The sequence below is a fragment of the Doryrhamphus excisus genome, chromosome 10 (assembly GCF_030265055.1).
Source record: "Doryrhamphus excisus isolate RoL2022-K1 chromosome 10, RoL_Dexc_1.0, whole genome shotgun sequence".
In the NCBI taxonomy this organism is placed as follows: domain Eukaryota; kingdom Metazoa; phylum Chordata; class Actinopteri; order Syngnathiformes; family Syngnathidae; genus Doryrhamphus; species Doryrhamphus excisus.
In genome coordinates this window covers 14061273-14081025 of record NC_080475.1, presented here as the reverse complement: position 1 = coordinate 14081025, position 19753 = coordinate 14061273, and the positions used below count along the sequence as shown (strand labels likewise).

The 19753-nt window shown below is 39.2% G+C and overlaps 1 protein-coding gene and 1 long non-coding RNA gene across 12 annotated transcripts in view; one reads left to right on the top strand and one right to left on the bottom strand.

Moving 5' to 3' along the window:
• LOC131137091 (solute carrier family 41 member 1-like) overlaps nt 1-17903 on the top strand; it is a 40563-nt gene extending 22660 nt beyond the window's left edge. For 2 of the 4 annotated variants that reach the window (XM_058084634.1, XM_058084633.1), the window contains exons 3-12: nt 9333-9680; nt 13382-13489; nt 13860-13931; nt 14611-14755; nt 14853-14999; nt 15727-15871; nt 16012-16091; nt 16366-16500; nt 16714-16862; nt 17174-17902. In XM_058084634.1, the coding sequence (XP_057940617.1) occupies nt 9369-9680; nt 13382-13489; nt 13860-13931; nt 14611-14755; nt 14853-14999; nt 15727-15871; nt 16012-16091; nt 16366-16500; nt 16714-16862; nt 17174-17347 (1467 nt within the window). In that variant the 5' untranslated portion in view covers nt 9333-9368 and the 3' untranslated portion in view covers nt 17348-17902. Of the gene's footprint in view, nt 1-1531; nt 1648-1898; nt 1997-9332; nt 9681-13381; nt 13490-13859; nt 13932-14610; nt 14756-14852; nt 15000-15726; nt 15872-16011; nt 16092-16365; nt 16501-16713; nt 16863-17173 lie in introns of those variants that run through there. The other 2 variants (XM_058084632.1, XM_058084631.1) reach the window with 2 other exon arrangements.
• On the bottom strand, nt 9080-18791 carry LOC131137096 (uncharacterized). Of its 8 annotated transcripts, none has more exons than XR_009131850.1 (9): nt 18594-18785; nt 18207-18378; nt 15738-15843; nt 15570-15631; nt 14191-14983; nt 14027-14081; nt 12575-12674; nt 12273-12409; nt 9080-10268 (listed from the first exon to the last, which is right to left on the bottom strand). It is a non-coding gene; the product is annotated as an uncharacterized LOC131137096 (long non-coding RNA). The 8 variants fall into 8 exon arrangements; XR_009131851.1 differs by having other exon boundaries at nt 14003-14081; nt 14227-14983; XR_009131852.1 differs by having other exon boundaries at nt 14227-14983.
• Nucleotides 18792-19753: the final 962 nt, after the last annotated feature.

Below are 19753 nucleotides of genomic sequence, written 5' to 3'. Positions count from 1 at the left end.
TCTCAGGCTCAACATTAGTAAGGTCTGTCTTCTCTTTTGTTCCCATAATATGCATTCTTCATGTCTTTAAAAAAATGTATAAGAGGGATATAAAAAGGACACGCTGCTTGTCTTTGCACTGTCTGCTTTATGCTGCCATCTAGTGGATGTATTATGAACTGCCCATAATCATTTGACGCTTGAATGATTCAATATAAAATTACTTACTATGACAGGTCATTCAATGCAAGTAAAATGACACAATTCCTGTAAAAGTATGAGTAGCTGAAATGAATGAATCTTAGGAAATGAATGTCCCAAATGCCAAAAAATTGCAGATTAATTGGATAATCAATTAATCATTAATTAATTGTTGCACTTCCAATTTTTCCAGAAACTGTTACCAGTTTTCGTTACGTTTGAGTTTGGACATTGCACCACTGTTCCTAATTAAGTGTCCATAAAAGCACATAACATCATAGAGATGCATTGTTTTCTTGTGACATAAGTACCGCAATGCACATGTTAACCATATGGATTTGCCACAAAAATTGACTTGACTCCACATGTGGCATTTTTTTTAAATAACATCAACTTACGGTTTGCATAAATATAAGATGTTATTTGCAGCCTCTCCATGACATAACTATTATTACATCCAGCTTTCACACCACGTTGGAGTCGTGTTACATGCAACACTGAATGCCACCAATTCAACACATGCGCAAGGTTACATGCGACCTTTAAGGGCCAGAAAAGAGAGCAAAGCTTCAGATTTGCAACACAAGTCTCTTATTTACAATAAACTACAACTCATTCATGGAAGTAAACTGTTGTGAGGCTCATTCAATTGGTTGGGTTGTGTTGGCTCCTGCCAGCCGTGATGGAACAAGACAGGAGGAATGGACGTCGGGAGGGGGGGTCCTAAACTGCTAATACAATGAAATTCAAGCCGATGCCCCATGATGCATTCACATTGCTTCATGTACTCCTTAAAGTACACAAGTGTGTGCTGAAGGGAAGAAAAAAAGCGTAATGTAGATAGACTTTTATGCTGAATTGACATACAGCAAAAGTGTAGTTATTCTTGGGAACGTGTGGCTAGCTTTGCAGTCAAAAGGTAAGGGCGATACATTAAATCACATTAAAGTTTGTTATGCACTGTATGTGTTATAGCTGTTTACTGTATGCATGTGGCATTGTATGAGGACAACAGCATTTTTTTCCAAGCCACAACAACCTAATGAGTATGTAGACTAAGCATAGAGATTATGTTAGTCAAGTGGAAAACATTTTTGTCCTGGGAAAAACACAAACAATTTTATAGTCTCATTGTGTCATTAAGTGTTTTTTACCATAGATTTTTACAGTAGATTCCTTTTTGCGCATTTTTATTATACTAAACAAAAGTTTCATATTGAGTAAAATATACATGCTTTAGAATTAGAGTATAGGGTTGTGTTACTACGTATATCCGCATGGGGGCAGTGTTTCATTCTACTATTCCCGTTCAACGAAGGCCAGACGTTCGGAGGCTCCTCCTCCAGCCGCGAACCAGCCTTGTGAATTCAGACCGTCTCGCTTTCGTCACACTTCCTGGTTGTGGTCACGTGGTCTAAATGTTTACACTTTCTTAAAGAATGGCACCTGTCTTCGATCGCCACAAAGGTTGGTTTGAATGCAGACTTCTTCTCAATAGAGCAGAAGGACACATTTATCGGACGAATTTTGAGGCGCTTTCGTGTTCTTTAAAATTCGGGCAGTCTTCGCGCAGCACAATGACGTCATGCAGCCTACATAGGCGTACTTTTAGGAAGCAGATATACACCACAACAACCAGTGTTATAAGGATACATCTAAATAAAACAATTTCATAACACAGACAGACAGACAGACAGACATATGTAACGAGTTAAAAATGATGTTCAACGATTTTTTTTGCGCGTGTGTGGGACGTGTGGTGACGTCATCGCGTTACGGTACGCGCGCGCTCTCGTCCACACATGTTGCCGTTGAGGTAAGACACGAAGTTTGGTCTCTTTTTGAAAGTTGCGTGGAATGATTGTCGAGCTGTGTCTGTTTTATTATATGTAATATTGTTGTTTGGTGAGAGTTTACGCCAATGTTTACTGCACTAATATGTGACAATAGCCAGCAAGTGGAAGCCAGCTATGTATGGATGTATGTATGTGTGAATGTATGTAAAAAAATATATATATTTTTTGAAAATATAGCAACCTTGTAATAGTATGACATATATTGTGTTGAGTGTGTGTGAGGTTTCTGCTGTTTTTTGACCATAAAAGTGCGTTAGAAGCAAGTTGAAAAAAACACACAAACAAAACGACATACTAACCCCTTACGTTTTTTTGGCAAAAATCACCACCCTCAAACTCTGGCATTTTATGGCATTTTTGGACGCTCCTGGGGCCCCTGTTGAGTGTGTGTGAAGTTTCCGCTGTCTTTTTGACCAGAAAAGTGCATTTTCAGCAAGTAGAAAAAATTGAAAAAAACAACATACTAACACCTTACGTTTTTTTTTTTAAAAATCGACACCCTCAAACTTTGGCATTTTATGCCATTTTTGGGCTCTTCTGGGCCCCCTGTTGAGTGTGTGTGAGGTTTCCGCTGTCTTTTTGACCAGAAAAGTGCATTTTCAGCAAGTAGAAAAAATTGAAAAAAACGACATACTAACCCCTTACGTTTTTTCAAAAATCGACACCCTCAAATTTTGGCATTTTATGCCATTTTTGGGCTCTTCTGGGCCCCCTGTTGAGTGTGTGTGAAGTTTCCGCTGTCTTTTTGACCAGAAAAGTGCATTTTCAGCAAGTAGAAAAAATTGAAAAAAACGACATACTAACACCTTACATTTTTTTAAAAAATCGACACCCTCAAACTTTGGCATTTTATGCAATTTTGGGCTCTTCTGGGCCCCCTATTGAGTGTGTGTGAGGTTTCCGCTGTCTTTTTGACCAGAAAAGTGCATTTTCAGCAAGTTGAAAAAATGGAAAAAAACTACATACTAACCCCTTACGTTTTTTTCAAAAATCACAAAATTTAATACTGGCATTTTATGCCATTTTTGGCCTCTTCTGGGCCCCCTGTTGAGTGTGTGTGAGGTTTCCGCTGTCTTTTTGACCAGAAAAGTGCATTTTCAGCAAGTGGAAAAATTAAAAAAAACGACATACTAACCCCTTACGTTTTTTTCAAAAATCACAAAATTTAATACTGGCATTTTATGCCATTTTTGGCCTCTTCTGGGCCCCCTGTTGAGTGTGTGTGAGGTTTCCGCTGTCTTTTTGACCAGAAAAGTGCATTTTCAGCAAGTGGAAAAATTGAAAAAAACGACATACTAACCCCTTACGTTTTTTCAAAAATCGACACCCTCAAACTTTGGCATTTTATGCCATTTTTGGGCTCTTCTGGGCCCCCTATTGAGTGTGTGTGAGGTTTCCGCTGTCTTTTTGACCAGAAAAGTGCATTTTCAGCAAGTTGAAAAAATTGAAAAAAACGACATACTAACCCCTTACATTTTTTTCAAAAATCACAAAATTTAATATTGGCATTTTATGCCATTTTTGGGCTCTTCTGGGCCCCCTATTGAGTGTGTGTGAGGTTTCCGCTGTCTTTTTGACCAGAAAAGTGCATTTTCAGCAAGTTGAAAAAATTGAAAAAAACGACATATTAACCCCTTACGTTTTTTCAAAAATCGACACCCTCAAACTTTGGCATTTTATGCCATTTTTGGGCTCTTCTGGGCCCCCTGTTGAGTGTGTGTGAGGTTTCCGCTGTCTTTTTGACCAGAAAAGTGCATTTTCAGCAAGTTGAAAAAATAAAAAAAAACGACATACTAACCCCTTACGTTTTTTTCAAAAATCACAAAATTTAATACTGGCATTTTATGCCATTTTTGGGCTCTTCTGGGCCCCCTATTGAGTGTGTGTGAGGTTTCCGCTGTCTTTTTGACCAGAAAAGTGCATTTTCAGCAAGTTGAAAAAATTGAAAAAAACGACATACTAACCCCTTACGTTTTTTTAAAAAATCGACACCCTCAAACTTTGGCATTTTATGCCATTTTTGGGCTCTTCTGGGTCCCCTGTTGAGTGTGTTGGAGGTTTCCGCTGTCTTTTTGACCAGAAAAGTGCATTTTCAGCAAGTTGAAAAATTAAAAAAAAACGACATACTAACTAACCCCTTACGTTTTTTTCAAAAATTACAAAATTTAATACTGGCATTTTATGCCATTTTTGGCCTCTTCTGGGCCCACTGTTGAGTGTGTGTGAGGTTTCCGCTGTCCTTTTGATCAGAAAAGTGCATTTTCAGCAAGTTGAAAATTTTTTAAAAAACGACATACTAACCCCTTACGTTTTTTTCAAAAATCGACACCCTCAAACTTTGGCATTTTATGCCATTTTGGGGCTCTTCTGGGCCCCCTGTTGAGTGTGTGTGAGGTTTCCACTGTCTTTTTGACCAGAAAAGTGCATTTTCAGCAAGTTGAAAATTTTTTAAAAAACGACATACTAACCCCTTACGTTTTTTTGAAAAATCACAAAATTTAATACTGGCATTTTATGCCATTTTTGGGCTCTTCTGGGCCCCCTATTGAGTGTGTGTGAGGTTTCCGCTGTCTTTTTGACCAGAAAAGTGCATTTTCAGCAAGTTGAAAAAATTGAAAAAAACGACATACTAACCCCTTACGTTTTTTTTTAAAAATCACAAAATTTAATACTGGCATTTTATGCCATTTTTGGGCTCTTCTAAGCCCTCTGTTGAGTGTGTGTGAGGTTTACGCTGTCTTTTTGACCAGAAAAGTGCATTTTCAGCAAGTTGAAATTTTTTTAAAAAACGACATACTAACCCCTTACGTTTTTTTCAAAAATCACAAAATTTAATACTGGCATTTTATGCCATTTTTGGGCTCTTCTGGGCCCCCTGTTGAGTGTGTGTGAGGTTTCCGCTGTCTTTTTGACCAGAAAAGTGCATTTTCAGCAAGTTGAAAAAATTGAAAAAAACGACATATTAACCCCTTACGTTTTTTCAAAAAACGACACCCTCAAACTTTGGCATGTTATGCCATTTTTGGGCTCTTCTGGGCCCCCTGTTGAGTGTGTGTGAGGTTTCCGCTGTCTTTTTGACCAGAAAAGTGCATTTTCAGCAAGTTGAAAAAATAAAAAAAAACGACATACTAACCCCTTACGTTTTTTTCAAAAATCACAAAATTTAATACTGGCATTTTATGCCATTTTTGGGCTCCTCTGGGCCCCCTATTGAGTGTGTGTGAGGTTTCCGCTGTCTTTTTGACCAGAAAAGTGCATTTTCAGCAAGTTGAAAAAATTGAAAAAAACGACATACTAACCCCTTACGTTTTTTTAAAAAATCGACACCCTCAAACTTTGGCATTTTATGCCATTTTTGGGCTCTTCTGGGCCCCCTATTGAGTGTGTGTGAGGTTTCCGCTGTCTTTTTGACCAGAAAAGTGCATTTTCAGCAAGTTGAAAAAATTGAAAAAAACGACATACTAACCCCTTACGTTTTTTTAAAAAATCGACACCCTCAAACTTTGGCATTTTATGCCATTTTTGGGCTCTTCTGGGCCCCCTGTTGAGTGTGTGTGAGGTTTCCGCTGTCTTTTTGACCAGAAAAGTGCATTTTCAGCAAGTTGAAAAAATTAAAAAAAACGACATACTAACCCCTTACGTTTTTTTCAAAAATCACAAAATTTAACATTGGCATTTTATGCCATTTTTGGGCTCTTCTGGGCCCCCTATTGAGTGTGTGTGAGGTTTCCGCTGTCTTTTTGACCAGAAAAGTGCATTTTCAGCAAGTTGAAAAAATTGAAAAAAACGACATATTAACCCCTTACGTTTTTTCAAAAATCGACACCCTCAAACTTTGGCATTTTATGCCATTTTTGGGCTCTTCTGGGCCCCCTGTTGAGTGTGTGTGAGGTTTCCGCTGTCTTTTTGACCAGAAAAGTGCATTTTCAGCAAGTTGAAAAAATAAAAAAAAACGACATACTAACCCTTACGTTTTTTTCAAAAATCACAAAATTTAATACTGGCATTTTATGCCATTTTTGGGCTCTTCTGGGCCCCCTATTGAGTGTGTGTGAGGTTTCCGCTGTCTTTTTGACCAGAAAAGTGCATTTTCAGCAAGTTGAAAAAATTGAAAAAAACGACATACTAACCCCTTACGTTTTTTTAAAAAATCGACACCCTCAAACTTTGGCATTTTATGCCATTTTTGGGCTCTTCTGGGCCCCCTGTTGAGTGTGTGTGAGGTTTCCGCTGTCTTTTTGACCAGAAAAGTGCATTTTCAGCAAGTTGAAAAAATAAAAAAAAACGACATACTAACCCCTTACGTTTTTTTCAAAAATCACAAAATTTAATACTGGCATTTTATGCCATTTTTGGGCTCTTCTGGGCCCCCTATTGAGTGTGTGTGAGGTTTCCGCTGTCTTTTTGACCAGAAAAGTGCATTTTCAGCAAGTTGAAAAAATTGAAAAAAACGACATACTAACCCCTTACGTTTTTTTAAAAAATCGACACCCTCAAACTTTGGCATTTTATGCCATTTTTGGGCTCTTCTGGGCCCCCTGTTGAGTGTGTGTGAGGTTTCCGCTGTCTTTTTGACCAGAAAAGTGCATTTTCAGCAAGTTGAAAAAATTAAAAAAAAAACGACATACTAACCCCTTACGTTTTTTTCAAAAATCACAAAATTTAACATTGGCATTTTATGCCATTTTTGGGCTCTTCTGGGCCCCCTATTGAGTGTGTGTGAGGTTTCCGCTGTTTTTTTGACCAGAAAAGTGCATTTTCAGCAAGTTGAAAAAATTGAAAAAAACGACATATTAACCCCTTACGTTTTTTCAAAAATCGACACCCTCAAACTTTGGCATTTTATGCCATTTTTGGGCTCTTCTGGGCCCCCTGTTGAGTGTGTGTGAGGTTTCCGCTGTCTTTTTGACCAGAAAAGTGCATTTTCAGCAAGTTGAAAAAATGAAAAAAAACGACATACTAACCCCTTACGTTTTTTTCAAAAATCACAAAATTTAATACTGGCATTTTATGCCATTTTTGGGCTCTTCTGGGCCCCCTATTGAGTGTGTGTGAGGTTTCCGCTGTCTTTTTGACCAGAAAAGTGCATTTTCAGCAAGTTGAAAAAATTGAAAAAAACGACATACTAACCCCTTACGTTTTTTTAAAAAATCGACACCCTCAAACTTTGGCATTTTATGCCATTTTTGGGCTCTTCTGGGCCCCCTGTTGAGTGTGTGTGAGGTTTCCGCTGTCTTTTTGACCAGAAAAGTGCATTTTCAGCAAGTTGAAAAAATAAAAAAAAACGACATACTAACCCTTTACGTTTTTTTCAAAAATCACAAAATTTAATACTGGCATTTTATGCCATTTTTGGGCTCTTCTGGGCCCCCTATTGAGTGTGTGTGAGGTTTCCGCTGTCTTTTTGACCAGAAAAGTGCATTTTCAGCAAGTAGAAAAAATTGAAAAAAACGACATATTAACCCCTTACGTTTTTTCAAAAATCAACACCCTCAAACTTTGGCATTTTATGCCATTTTTGGGCTCTTCTGGGCCCCCTGTTGAGTGTGTGTGAGGTTTCCGCTGTCTTTTTGACCAGAAAAGTGCATTTTCAACAAGTTGAAAAAATAAAAAAAAACGACATACTAACCCCTTACGTTTTTTTCAAAAATCACAAAATTTAATACTGGCATTTTATGCCATTTTTGGGCTCTTCTGGGCCCCCTATTGAGTGTGTGTGAGGTTTCCGCTGTCTTTTTGACCAGAAAAGTGCATTTTCAGCAAGTTGAAAAAATTGAAAAAAACGACATACTAACCCCTTACGTTTTTTTCAAAAATCACAAAATTTAATACTGGCATTTTATGCCATTTTTGGCCTCTTCTGGGCCCACTGTTGAGTGTGTGTGAGGTTTCCGCTGTCTTTTTGACCAGAAAAGTGCATTTTCAGCAAGTTGAAAAAATTGAAAAAAACCGACATATTAACCCCTTACGTTTTTTTCAAAAATCGACACCCTCAAACTTTGGCATTTTATGCCATTTTTGGGCTCTTCTGGGCCCCCTGTTGAGTGTGTGTGAGGTTTCCACTGTCTTTTTGACCAGAAAAGTGCATTTTCAGCAAGTTGAAAAATTTTTTAAAAACGACATACTAACCCCTTACGTTTTTTTCAAAAATCACAACATTTAATACTGGCATTTTATGCCATTTTTGGGCTCTTCTGGGCCCCCTGTTGAGTGTGTGTGAGGTTTCCGCTGTCTTTTTGACCAGAAAAGTGCATTTTCAGCAAGTAGAAAAAATTGAAAAAAACGACATACTAACACCTTACGTTTTTTTCAAAAATCACAAAATTTAATACTGGCATTTTATGCCATTTTTGGCCTCTTCTAAGCCCTCTGTTGAGTGTGTGTGAGGTTTCCGCTGTCTTTTTGACCAGAAAAGTGCATTTTCAGCAAGTGGAAAAATTGAAAAAAACGACATACTAACCCCTTACGTTTTTTTCAAAAATCACAAAATTTAATACTGGCATTTTATGCCATTTTTGGGCTCTTCTGGGCCCCCTATTGAGTGTGTGTGAGGTTTCCACTGTCTTTTTGACCAGAAAAGTGCATTTTCAGCAAGTAGAAAAAATTGAAAAAAACGACATACTAACCCCTTACGTTTTTTCAAAAATCGACACCCTCAAACTTTGGCATTTTATGCCATTTTTGGGCTCTTCTGTTGAGTGTGTGTGAGGTGTCCGCTGTCTTTTTGACCAGAAATGTGCATTTTCAGCAAGTTGAAAAAAACATACGTTTTTTTGTCAAAAATTAAAGCCCTCAAACTCTTGCATTTTATGCCATTTTTGCAAGCTTCTGAGGCCCTTGTTGAGTGTGTGTGTGAGGTTTCCCATGTTTTTTTGACCAGAAAAGTGCATTAGAAGCAAGTTGAAAAAACACACCCAAAAAAAATGTTTTTTTTTTTTTTTTTTACCAGAAAAGTGTATGTATGTATGTGTAACTCACCTTTCTTTCCTCATCGTTGTCTCCTGGCGTTTGTTCATAAAAGAGGGAGTCTTGATGGTCTTTGATAGGCTTTATTCATCTGCAATTCATTAAGTATGCGTGGGATTTTGATTGCATATTCCAGAATTTTATTATTTTGCTAAATGCAATTGGTTCTTCTTTGGTACATTCCTTATCATCTACAGTTGATGGTGATTGCTTCAATAGTTTTGCACAATCCTGCTTGCTAGTATGGTAACATTGAGACGTATTCTTGTAGAAAACGCACTGCGCCATTGTATTCTATGATTCCTAATCATACAATTTGTCCTTGTCTAGATTAATCCTGTGCCAGACTCTTTGCACACAGCCGTCATGCCAGGCGATGACAAACCACCACCACTAACCCGCCAGAGGAAAAAGACCAAAAAGTCGCGGACCAAAGGGAAAAGCCCCGGTGCTAGTCCCAGTGCTGGTCGGGCAGATAGCCTCAATGGACATGATGAGCTCACATTACCGCCCACCCTTCAGCCACTTTCTAAAAAGCCATCAGAGGCGAGGCCGAAATCATCTGTTGCTAAATTGGCAGAGGAATCATCCCAAGCAATATGTCTGCAGGTTCTTTTCCCTTATCTACTGGCTGGAATGGGAATGGTGATGGCTGGGATGGTGCTGGATAGTGTACAGGTGAGTTGAGTAGTGAGTGATATAGTGGAACCTACAAATGCCAATGTCAACTGAGGTTTTGGGGGACATTTTTTCACGAGGTCTGTCAAAAATTGCATGTCATTGGCCGAACCTAATTTATCTAATTAATTATGTAATTTTTTGTGTATTTAAGCCTTGCTCTAATAACTTTATTCAACGAGTGTGATTTAAACACCATGTACTATGCTCCAAGAAACACGTCTCTAGTCCATTCGTCATTGCAACAGCGCTTCCTTGCAAGACATATGGCGAGATGCATTCACAGGCATTCCGAACATCATAACATCCTCATTATGCGTGTATATTCACTCATTTTGTAACTCATGGAAGTACAATTAGCTGCATTTAAGGATGCTGGGAAATCCCATAAAATTGACGTGATCTAAATTTGCCGTTCCACTGGACTGAAAAATCTTGCTGTCTCCTTTTGCAATGAACTGATTGCTGATCTGAGTTACCGTCCTCTTTCCACTTCTGTTTAACACTTTTCATCAGTCGCTCATCAGTCTGCCGGCTGTGACTGACAGAGGACAATGTGTAGTCACTTTGGCTGAATGCATGTTGTGTCTGCAGGGAGAGAAGAACAGAGCAGTCTGAATGGAAAAGCACATACAATACATTTCCGCGAAGTAGGATTCATTATTAATAAATAGAATATTTTTGTAATGTGATTATTTTACCATTATTGGAGCTTTGTCAAGCCACTTTTACACTCCTGTTATTCTTTGTTTACACGACAATTCTAATGCACAGGCTACTGGATCATTGCTAGTGAGCTAAATAGTTGGCCTCTAATTTATTTATTGTAAACTAAAGGAATGGTTTTCAGTGGCGTAGAAAAGAATGCCAAAGAAAGAAACCAAAAACTTACCACTTCCACACGGTACGGGAGGATATTTTTTTTGTCGGCTCATTAAAAATAAAAATAAGAATAAAGTCTCAAGGGTGACTGACACACATATAGCTGAATAATAAACAATGCACATAGCATCTTCTGATCAATCCGTGTAAATTTTAGATTTAATATAATGTACAGATTAAACCACACCCACTTCCGGTTTATGCCCCACCCACTCAGAGTACAGACACGGACACAGATCATTTAGATGGGTGAACAGATACCAATTGTTGTTTAGATATATATGGTTACATTTGTGTTAGTTATGCTTGAAATAATAAATCATTAACAAAATGGGGGTGGGGGCATCACTTTTTCTTTCTCCTTTGATAGTAAAATGTCTGCATTTCGTGTTCAGGTATGTTGTCATTGACTAATATTTAATTTAATTTGATGATCTGAACCATTAAGTATGACAAATCAGGAAGGGGGCAAACACTTTTTTCAGTAGGACTAAGAGGAAAGAGTGATAAATGTATGCCAGTAAGCTTGTCATTTCCCATCTGGAGGAGCATGACGTGCAGTGGAAACGGTCCTGCCTCTTTATCTGCTACGTCACAGCAGAGCAGAGCACAGCAGAGCAGAGCAGGACTATCGTGATGCTGACAGCATCAGCACAAGAGGAACACTTCACTGCCAGACGCCAGCTGCTGCATCTTTTGGGATCTCTTATTGCCTCTCTTGTTTGCCTGGCACTGGTTGGACCACAGGACAAACAACATCTCATTCGACTGACTCATCAGTCACACCATCAGTTTGCTTTGGTGTGTTTTTTTTTTGTGGATGATGTTATCGCTCAGGAGGTCAAGTTTATTACTGATGGGAACAAAGAGATTGAGGACTTCTACAACAAAGACTTAACAGCAACTGAAGCTTGTGGGGAACCAGTACTCGTCCTATTGTCTTAATTTGTATTTTTCATTAGAATTACTTTACTAACTTTTTGATAGCGAGAGTAAAGCAACAGAAGTGGTCGACGTAGGCAAAAATGTTGTTAATGTTCTCAACCCGGTGCTGGTAAATAGATCGCCTCATCACTGCTGACTCAATAGTGGGTCAGACATGCTATGCATCATTGTATAGAGTATGGACATACAATTAACCTAAAAACAGTCATTGTAACTTGCGTTGACTTGAGTTAAACTCACTGATTACTTAATAAATTGACTGTATAATAGAGGTTTGAATAGCAAACCTAAAACATTCTAAGTCAGTGTTTACAAGTTCAGTTACAGCATAACCTCAAAATATCTTACTGAACACTTAACTATAACAGGAGTTCATAGGAACTAACCTAAATCCATTGACTTAAAACGCATTTCAGTGTGACAGGGCAAGTAATAAAGCTGCTCCTTTTGGACCTTTAATTATGTAGTGCTTTATTTACGGAGAGACCACAAGGTCTTTTGACTGTGATCAGGTGGAGCTCAGTACAGCATCCATTAATGTTTTTGTCCGATTTCTCTCATTACTTTAAACTTTGACTGGCTGATCTTAGGCCTCAACTGCCTGAGCTCACATCTTTACATTTCCCGTGATGACACGTTTAAATTGACGTAACCCTTTCAACTCAAACATGGCGGTGACTCATCTTGAGCTGGAGCTTTACTACCAGGGAAATAAGTTACGCGGCGTGACGTGGAAGCTAACACGCTCGGAACATGGATTTTTACCAGAGAGCTCATGGCTCATCGCTCTGCAGGTCTTGGTACCCTTTCTGGTGTCAGGTCTTGGACTGGTTTTCGCTGGTGTCATCATGGACATCATACAAGTATGTCATGAATTCTATGTTGTATTGATGACGTTGAAACTGAAAAAAAAACCGTGTATTTTAATTGCAGTATTTATATTTGATAGTAACTAAAGTTTTTAATATTACCAAACTAAATATGTTTGATTTAGAAAATAGATATGCTTTTGTTTACTTTTAGGTAAGGATGGATTATCAAAAATAATACAGCAATAAATACCTTACCCATTACACCAGCATCCTGTGATTGGCTGGCGACCAGTCCAGGGTGTACCCCGCCTCTCGCCCAAAGACAGTTGGGATAGGCTCCAGCACCCCCGCGACCCTCGTGAGGAAAAAGCGGTAGAAAATGAATGAATGAATACACCAGCATCATCAGGAGCAATGTTGCTGCAGAAGTGGGCCATGACCCAACATAACCTTGCAGTCGCCTACTCGTCACCATTCCTTGTGCGATGTGTATAATTCACATCTCATTTCTCTGATACTTAGTTTCACAAAATTACAATACCGCCAATTAAATTAATTCACCTTAGTTCAAAATATACAGAAACCTTTAATTCTTTTTGTCTACTATTGCATCAGATAGATTACTCTTTCACTGCATCCTCCTTTGCCTCCTGCCCACCCTCTCTCCACCTCTCCTCCACATCACTTGTCTCTTACCAGCTGACGTCCTCTGTTCTATGTGCATCTATTTAAAGCTCGAAACTCCATGGACCTGCCAAGTAGACTTGTAGCCAAGCCGTACCTCCCGTGTACCCGGTGAACCTTCTGCTGTCACATGGTGACCAGAGAGGTGGAATGAGGAAAAAGTAGGCTAGTGGTTACTTTTGAATATGTGATGTGCTTATTTAAAAATGATGTCTGCAAGACCGGGAGGTTCATGGGGTTTATTTTGAATCCATCCATTTTCTATACCACTTATCCTAATTAGTGTCACAGGATTTGGAATTGATTTTAAATATTTCTTAGGAGTAATTATAATTGTTTCTAAAAATAAAAAATAAATAAATTTTATGTGTCTTTCAGCACTGGGATGTGTTCAAGGTGATCACTGAGGTCTTTATTCTGGTACCTGCGCTGGTTGGACTCAAAGGAAACCTAGAGATGACCCTAGCTGCCCGCCTCTCCACTGCTGTAAGATTGACACCTGATGTTGACGCCGGAAGCCCATATAGGAAAAACTCACTCCCAAATGCACAAACCTCATTATCTGGAACTTTGGCATCGATTAACACGAGAATACAACATTCTAACTACATTTACAGGTCAGAAAAGTGGAAAAAGCATAATAGGTCTGCATTACTAGCCCGAGGCTTTGGTCTGTTTAGATTTGAGCGTTCACACCGTATGAACAGAGCTAACACACCAGAGTTCATTTTAACTCAACTGAACATGACAAGTACATGCATGCCATACAACATATGTACACATAACACTATATATTGTCCATTTGTACGTCTTGGTTATCTTGTTAGGTCTGAAGTGAATTCATTTTTTTTTTTAGGCCAACACGGGACAAATGGATGACCCACACAAACAATGGACCATGGTGTGCAGCAATCTAGCACTGATACAGGTACTGTACTGTACATACTGAAACTTGTGTGATTACAGTGGGGCAAAAAAAAGTATTAGGCAGTCACCAACCTCCCATTTTCATCACGGGTATACCTCAACTTTTTCTCTTTCGGCTTTTCCTTTCAGGGGTCGCCACAGCATACCTCATCTATGAGAGATAAAACACAAAAAACACATTTTTGAATAATGTATTTGCAAATTCTGGTGAAAAATAAGTATTTGGTCACCTATAAAAAAACAAGTTTTCTGGCTCTCACCTGTAACTTCTTCTTTAAGAGTCAACTCTGTCTTACCTGTATTAATGGTATCTGTGTGAACTCATTATCAGTATACACCATTGAAGATGAAACGTCGCTGGGTCTTTCAGCATGATCCCAAACACACCGCCTGGGCAAAGGAGGCGTGACCAGAACAAGAGGCCAGATCTCAACCCCGTAGAAAATCTTTCAAGGGAGTTGAAAATCTGTGTTGCCCAGTGACAGCCCCAAAATATATCTGCATGGAGGAATGGGTCAAAATACCATCAACAGTGTGTGAAGACCTTGTGAAGACATGCACAATTGCTGACTGACAATACTTTTTTGCCCCACTTGACCAAGCAATACTTGGTCCACAAGTAATGTTATCAGTTTACAGATAAAATGTATCTATTTTTACTGATGAAACACTTTCTGTAGGTACAAGCGACTGTCGTAGGCTTCCTTGCTGCTGTCGCAGCTGTTTCTTTAGGATCAATTTCCAGAGGGGGAATTGAACTGGATCAGGCGGCTGTTCTGTGTGCCAGTAGCATAGTCACGGCCTTTGTGGCTGCTCTCTCTTTAGGTGAGTGACCCCTGGACTTGATCATTGTATAAGTTTAAGAGCGGACAACCAGTTGCATTGTCGCTTTCATTTCCTGTTGATATGCTCTCCCTTCCAGGCTTGTTGATGGTTGGCGTGATCATCGGCTCCAGGAAGGTAGGAATCAACCCAGACAATGTGGCCACCCCTATAGCTGCCAGTTTGGGTGATTTGATCACGCTGTCACTGCTGGCTGGAGTCAGCAGTACCCTTTATGGACACATAGGTGAGAATGTACATCTACATTGGTACATCACTTTTTTGTTATTAAGCATCTCTGTTATGTGCGTAGGTGTCTAGTGCAAGTTACGATATTTCACCCATAACAATGACGCAGCTCCTCATCGCTCATACTAAGGTTAAAGTCTAATTAAAATATTCTGTTATTAAAGAAACCAGTGCTAGGTAAATAGATTGTGTGCCATCTCTTAACTTTAACATTTTCAGTTAATACATACAAATATATGTAAGCCTGCCCGTTTTATATATTTCCTTCAATAAAATACAGTAAAAACAGGCATATTTCAGACACTTTGACATGGTGGGTGATTAGTCAGGATTAATTAATTAATTAAAAAATTGATTAATATGTGCTTAAAAATTGTAAACATTTCACAGCTCTAGGAAAAATATTTAAATAGTTATCTTTCAATCTTTAAATTGATGTAACAGTTGACAAACAGAGTTTTGGATGTGCCTATTATGATCATAGTGCACAAGATGGCAGCAAAACCCAAGTTTATAATCTCCAGTCACATGACTTCCCATCATGCCCTCCAAGAGAAGGGTCACTCACTTTTAACTGGTATTATTCTGTAAACTACCCCAGTTGACTTTGGGTGAGGTGCGGGGTACGTCCTGGAATGAAACAACCAAACAATACAAATTAGCCATATATTGTTTTGTAATATAATATTTCATTTAATTAATTGTTAGCCATTCTTCATCTATAGATACATGGTACCTATCTCCCCTGGTGTGTGTGGTTTTCCTGGCTCTGATTCCGCTCTGGGTGGTGGTGGCCCGGCAGAACCCTCAAAGCAAGGAGGTCCTCTCCTCGGGGTGGCAGCCTGTTTTAATAGCCATGTGTATTAGCAGGTATATGCACACACTCAATGTCAATGTTAATTATGATACCAGTTTTTAAGTGTTGCTGTAACACCATACAAGTAATTCACTGCAATTCATTATGAGTGATATTCAACGTTATCAATTGCCATCATTCTGCTCATTTTCAGTCTTGGAGGCTTGATTCTGGACAAGACGGTCAGTAATCCAAACTTTGAAGGGATGGCTGTTTTTACGCCAGTTATAAATGGTAAGATGACCAGGTAGAATTACTAACAAGAAAACACAATTTCATAGCTCACGAAAGTGTGTACCGTGCAACCCTCACATTTGAGAAGCATTTTATCATATAACAGGAGTCCCATCAAATAATTTGATGAGTCTAACTAGTACAATCCCCTTCTTGATTATTTTTCTTTTTGTTTTATGCTTCCCGGCCACTGTACATTTGCCATTAAAGTAACGCTGCATTTCAGCAAAAGAATATCATACCACCTGAAAGTGACTAATTTACTCTTTTTTAGGTGTCGGTGGCAACTTGGTGGCCATCCAGGCCAGCAGACTCTCCACCTACATGCACCTCTGGAGCATCCCCGGGGTTTTACCCTATAAGATGAGGCAGCATTGGCCCAATCCCTACATTACATTCTTTTCCTCAGGTAAATACAAAAAATTCAAAGGAAAAGCAAATCAGAAAAGCAGAGTTCATCCTTTGCTACCTGCTCAACTGTAGTCATGCATGATGTACTGACATCATGCATGATGGAGGTGCAAAAAAAAGCTAAATAAAAAGCAAATCACAGAATTAACACATTGATCTTTTGAATTGAGACCATGTGTTCACTACAACTCTACTCTATCTGGTCCGGAAGGTTTGAACTCGAAATCAGCGCGTGTGCTGCTGATGTTGGTCATGCCGGGTCACCTGGTCTTCCTCTACGCCATTTCTCTGTTGCAAGGTGATGAAGTGCCAATCACTTTGACCTTTGCCGCTTGCTACCTGTGTGCTGCTGTGCTCCAGGTAACATCCACAAAACTCCTTCCTCATTGTACATAACGGGATGTTTTCAGTATATCCAGAATGGGATTTTCTGTTAAATAACCTGAGAGCAAAGATTGTTCAACATCATGGTTTAGGGGCAGGATATAAAAGCGAGGTCAGAGATTTGCTGTGGGGTTCCACTTTGAGGAGTGTTTATTTCTGCAAAGGACGATCTACTAAATATCTACTAGGATGTACTAATATTTTACTGTTATGGTGCTCAAATTTAGGCACCTGCCTACTTTTGTTTAAATAATTATTGCACACTTTCTGATTGATTGTGATCACAGGTGGCCATCTTGCTTTATGCGGCTGACCTCATCGTCCGTATGATGTGGCGGCGATCGCTGGACCCTGACAACTTCTCCATCCCTTACCTAACGGCACTGGGGGACCTGCTGGGCACAGGCTTTCTGGCCTTGTGCTACCGTTGCGTGTCACTGGTTCACGCTCAAGAGCTCTAAATCATCTCCTTTTTGGCACCAAACTCTGACGGAGACAGTCTTGTTAACCTCTATACGCACAGACGGACATTAAGCATTGCCTCCAATCAAAGTCATTACTTGTATCAGGTGGACAGACTGCAGAGGTAACACATTTGTCAGCTATCATTGCCATAGGGTCTTCCCATCGTTTAAAGGTATCTTGCGTTGTCAACCATTCCTCTGCCTTTAACAAGAAACACGTCAGGTGGAATGGTGGGATGCTCACCAAGTCTCCCACCTGGGTTTTTTTTGGTTTAGAAAATTTCTAGCCAAGTTACATGTGTGCCCACATGACTACACATCAACTTGACTGTAAATTCTGCCTCCATTGTGACAACATGCTGTGCACATTTGTAGGAACCTTCTGTGCAGATAGTTACTGTATAAAATATACTGTAAACTGTAAAAATTGTTTCTTTTCTAAAAATGACCTCCACAACTGAATGTTAAATTTACAAAATATACAGAATATAGATACCCAAAATCAAAATAACCTTTTGACAAAAAGGATGAATTCCAAATTTAATAATCAAATAAAAGTTCTCAAAATACCAGATCTTGTTTGTGTGTTCTAATTCTGTCCCTCACTCTCATAAAACGAGTAAAAAAATAAACAATAACTTTAATTGCCCAAACAGTACCACTTTTTAGTTTCCCAGTTTAAACCTTAGTTTAATTTAGTTCAACTCAGGTTTGTGCAGGCCTGTGTCTTTGCTTGGGTGCAGTGAGGCCTACAAATGAAATGGCCGCTTCACTCAAGAAGGGCACAAAATAAAACCATGTGCACAACGAGTCAATTGGGATGAATCCTTATAAGTAGCTAAGGAAACCTGCTCACCTGTGGATATGCAGTTTCCAGATAATCTCTTGATGTCAGCACAATTATCATCCAATAACATGGCATGGTGGCGTCACTCAGCAGGGTCGTCGGCCGGAACACAACTGCAACACGGCCGGGCGGCCGGGCAGCAGGACACAACAGGACCCATCCATCGGGAAAACATCATCTCCTTTTAAGCACATAAACTCCATTTAACTACTATGAAACACTACATCATGTCGATTAGCATTAGCCTTAGCTGGATACACATCACAATGCTAAATTATGATACCAAGGCCTAATCATATGTGCAATGCTAGGCTACTAGGCTAGTAGCTACTACTTCTAAATAGCATTACATTTTCATAATTCTATAGCTACAACAAGTAGTCAGCATATATTCACCTTTTGAAATTCACAAGAAGTCAATATCAGGACCACGAATAGTCGACCTTCGGTGATACACTTCTGTGTTACTACTTAATGATGTCTTACTGTGCACTCTCCCGGCGATGGCGTCTATCTCCTTCCCGCTCCTCTCTGTCAAACTCTTGCTCTTAGTCCCGCCCCCAGCCCTTTGGATTGGCTGTTACATTTTCAGAGACCCAATGACAATACAAACATGAAATTACTTGACCGACTTCTACTAACAAGTTAGATTGACAAATAACTGTTGCACATCAACCACACTTTCAAATAAACATATTGTAAACAACTATAAAACGTTATTTATTCAACCATTAGACTGTAAATAGCTTAACTTATTAAACTGATATCTGGAAATTAAGACGTCTGTTAGGTATTGTCATAAACTGTAGAATAAAATACACAACATTTCTTTGCAAATTAAGACCATTGTAGTTGTGTTGAAAAAAGCTACACAAAAACAGAGAGCCTTACTAGCACTTTTGTAAAGACTGGTATATTTGCATTCCATGGCTACATTGCTATGCAGTGGTGCTGTTGCTAAAGGTGCATTCAATCGCTCCATGTGGTTGAAGCCAACAAGGGAAGCTCTGACCTGAGCTGGGCTTCACTGGAGCTCCCACCACAGTCATGCACTTGTTTATTCAGCAAGGCTTCTCAGTGCCGAACAGGCAGCGATAGAGGCGGTGGGATGGCAGGCTTTTACTGGAAGTTAGGCAGTGAGTGTAAGCTGTATGGAAATATCTCAGATATACAGTCGGCCAATACACTGTAAGACACTGCAGTTAGAGCATAAAATGAGTTTGCAATTTTTTAAAATATTGGTGACAATCTCTCTGTGAATGTTCTGAATGCCTTTTTCCAAGCAGAATAATGCTGACTGAACAAGTTTCCTTCTTTAGAAAGCAAGCTAGTTGAGGACACTGCCTCCTGCTTCAAAATGATATTCATGAACAACCGATTCCAAACAATTAACAGAAAGCTCAACTGAATTAATGGATTGATTATTATGCCAATCCGTAATATATTGTTTTTAGTTTTGTGCATGCTAAATGTGGTGAAAAGCTGTAATTCCCATCCCTAAGTAATAAGAACAACACTCATTTTTGCACAAAACAAAATTCCTCATTCACCAACAC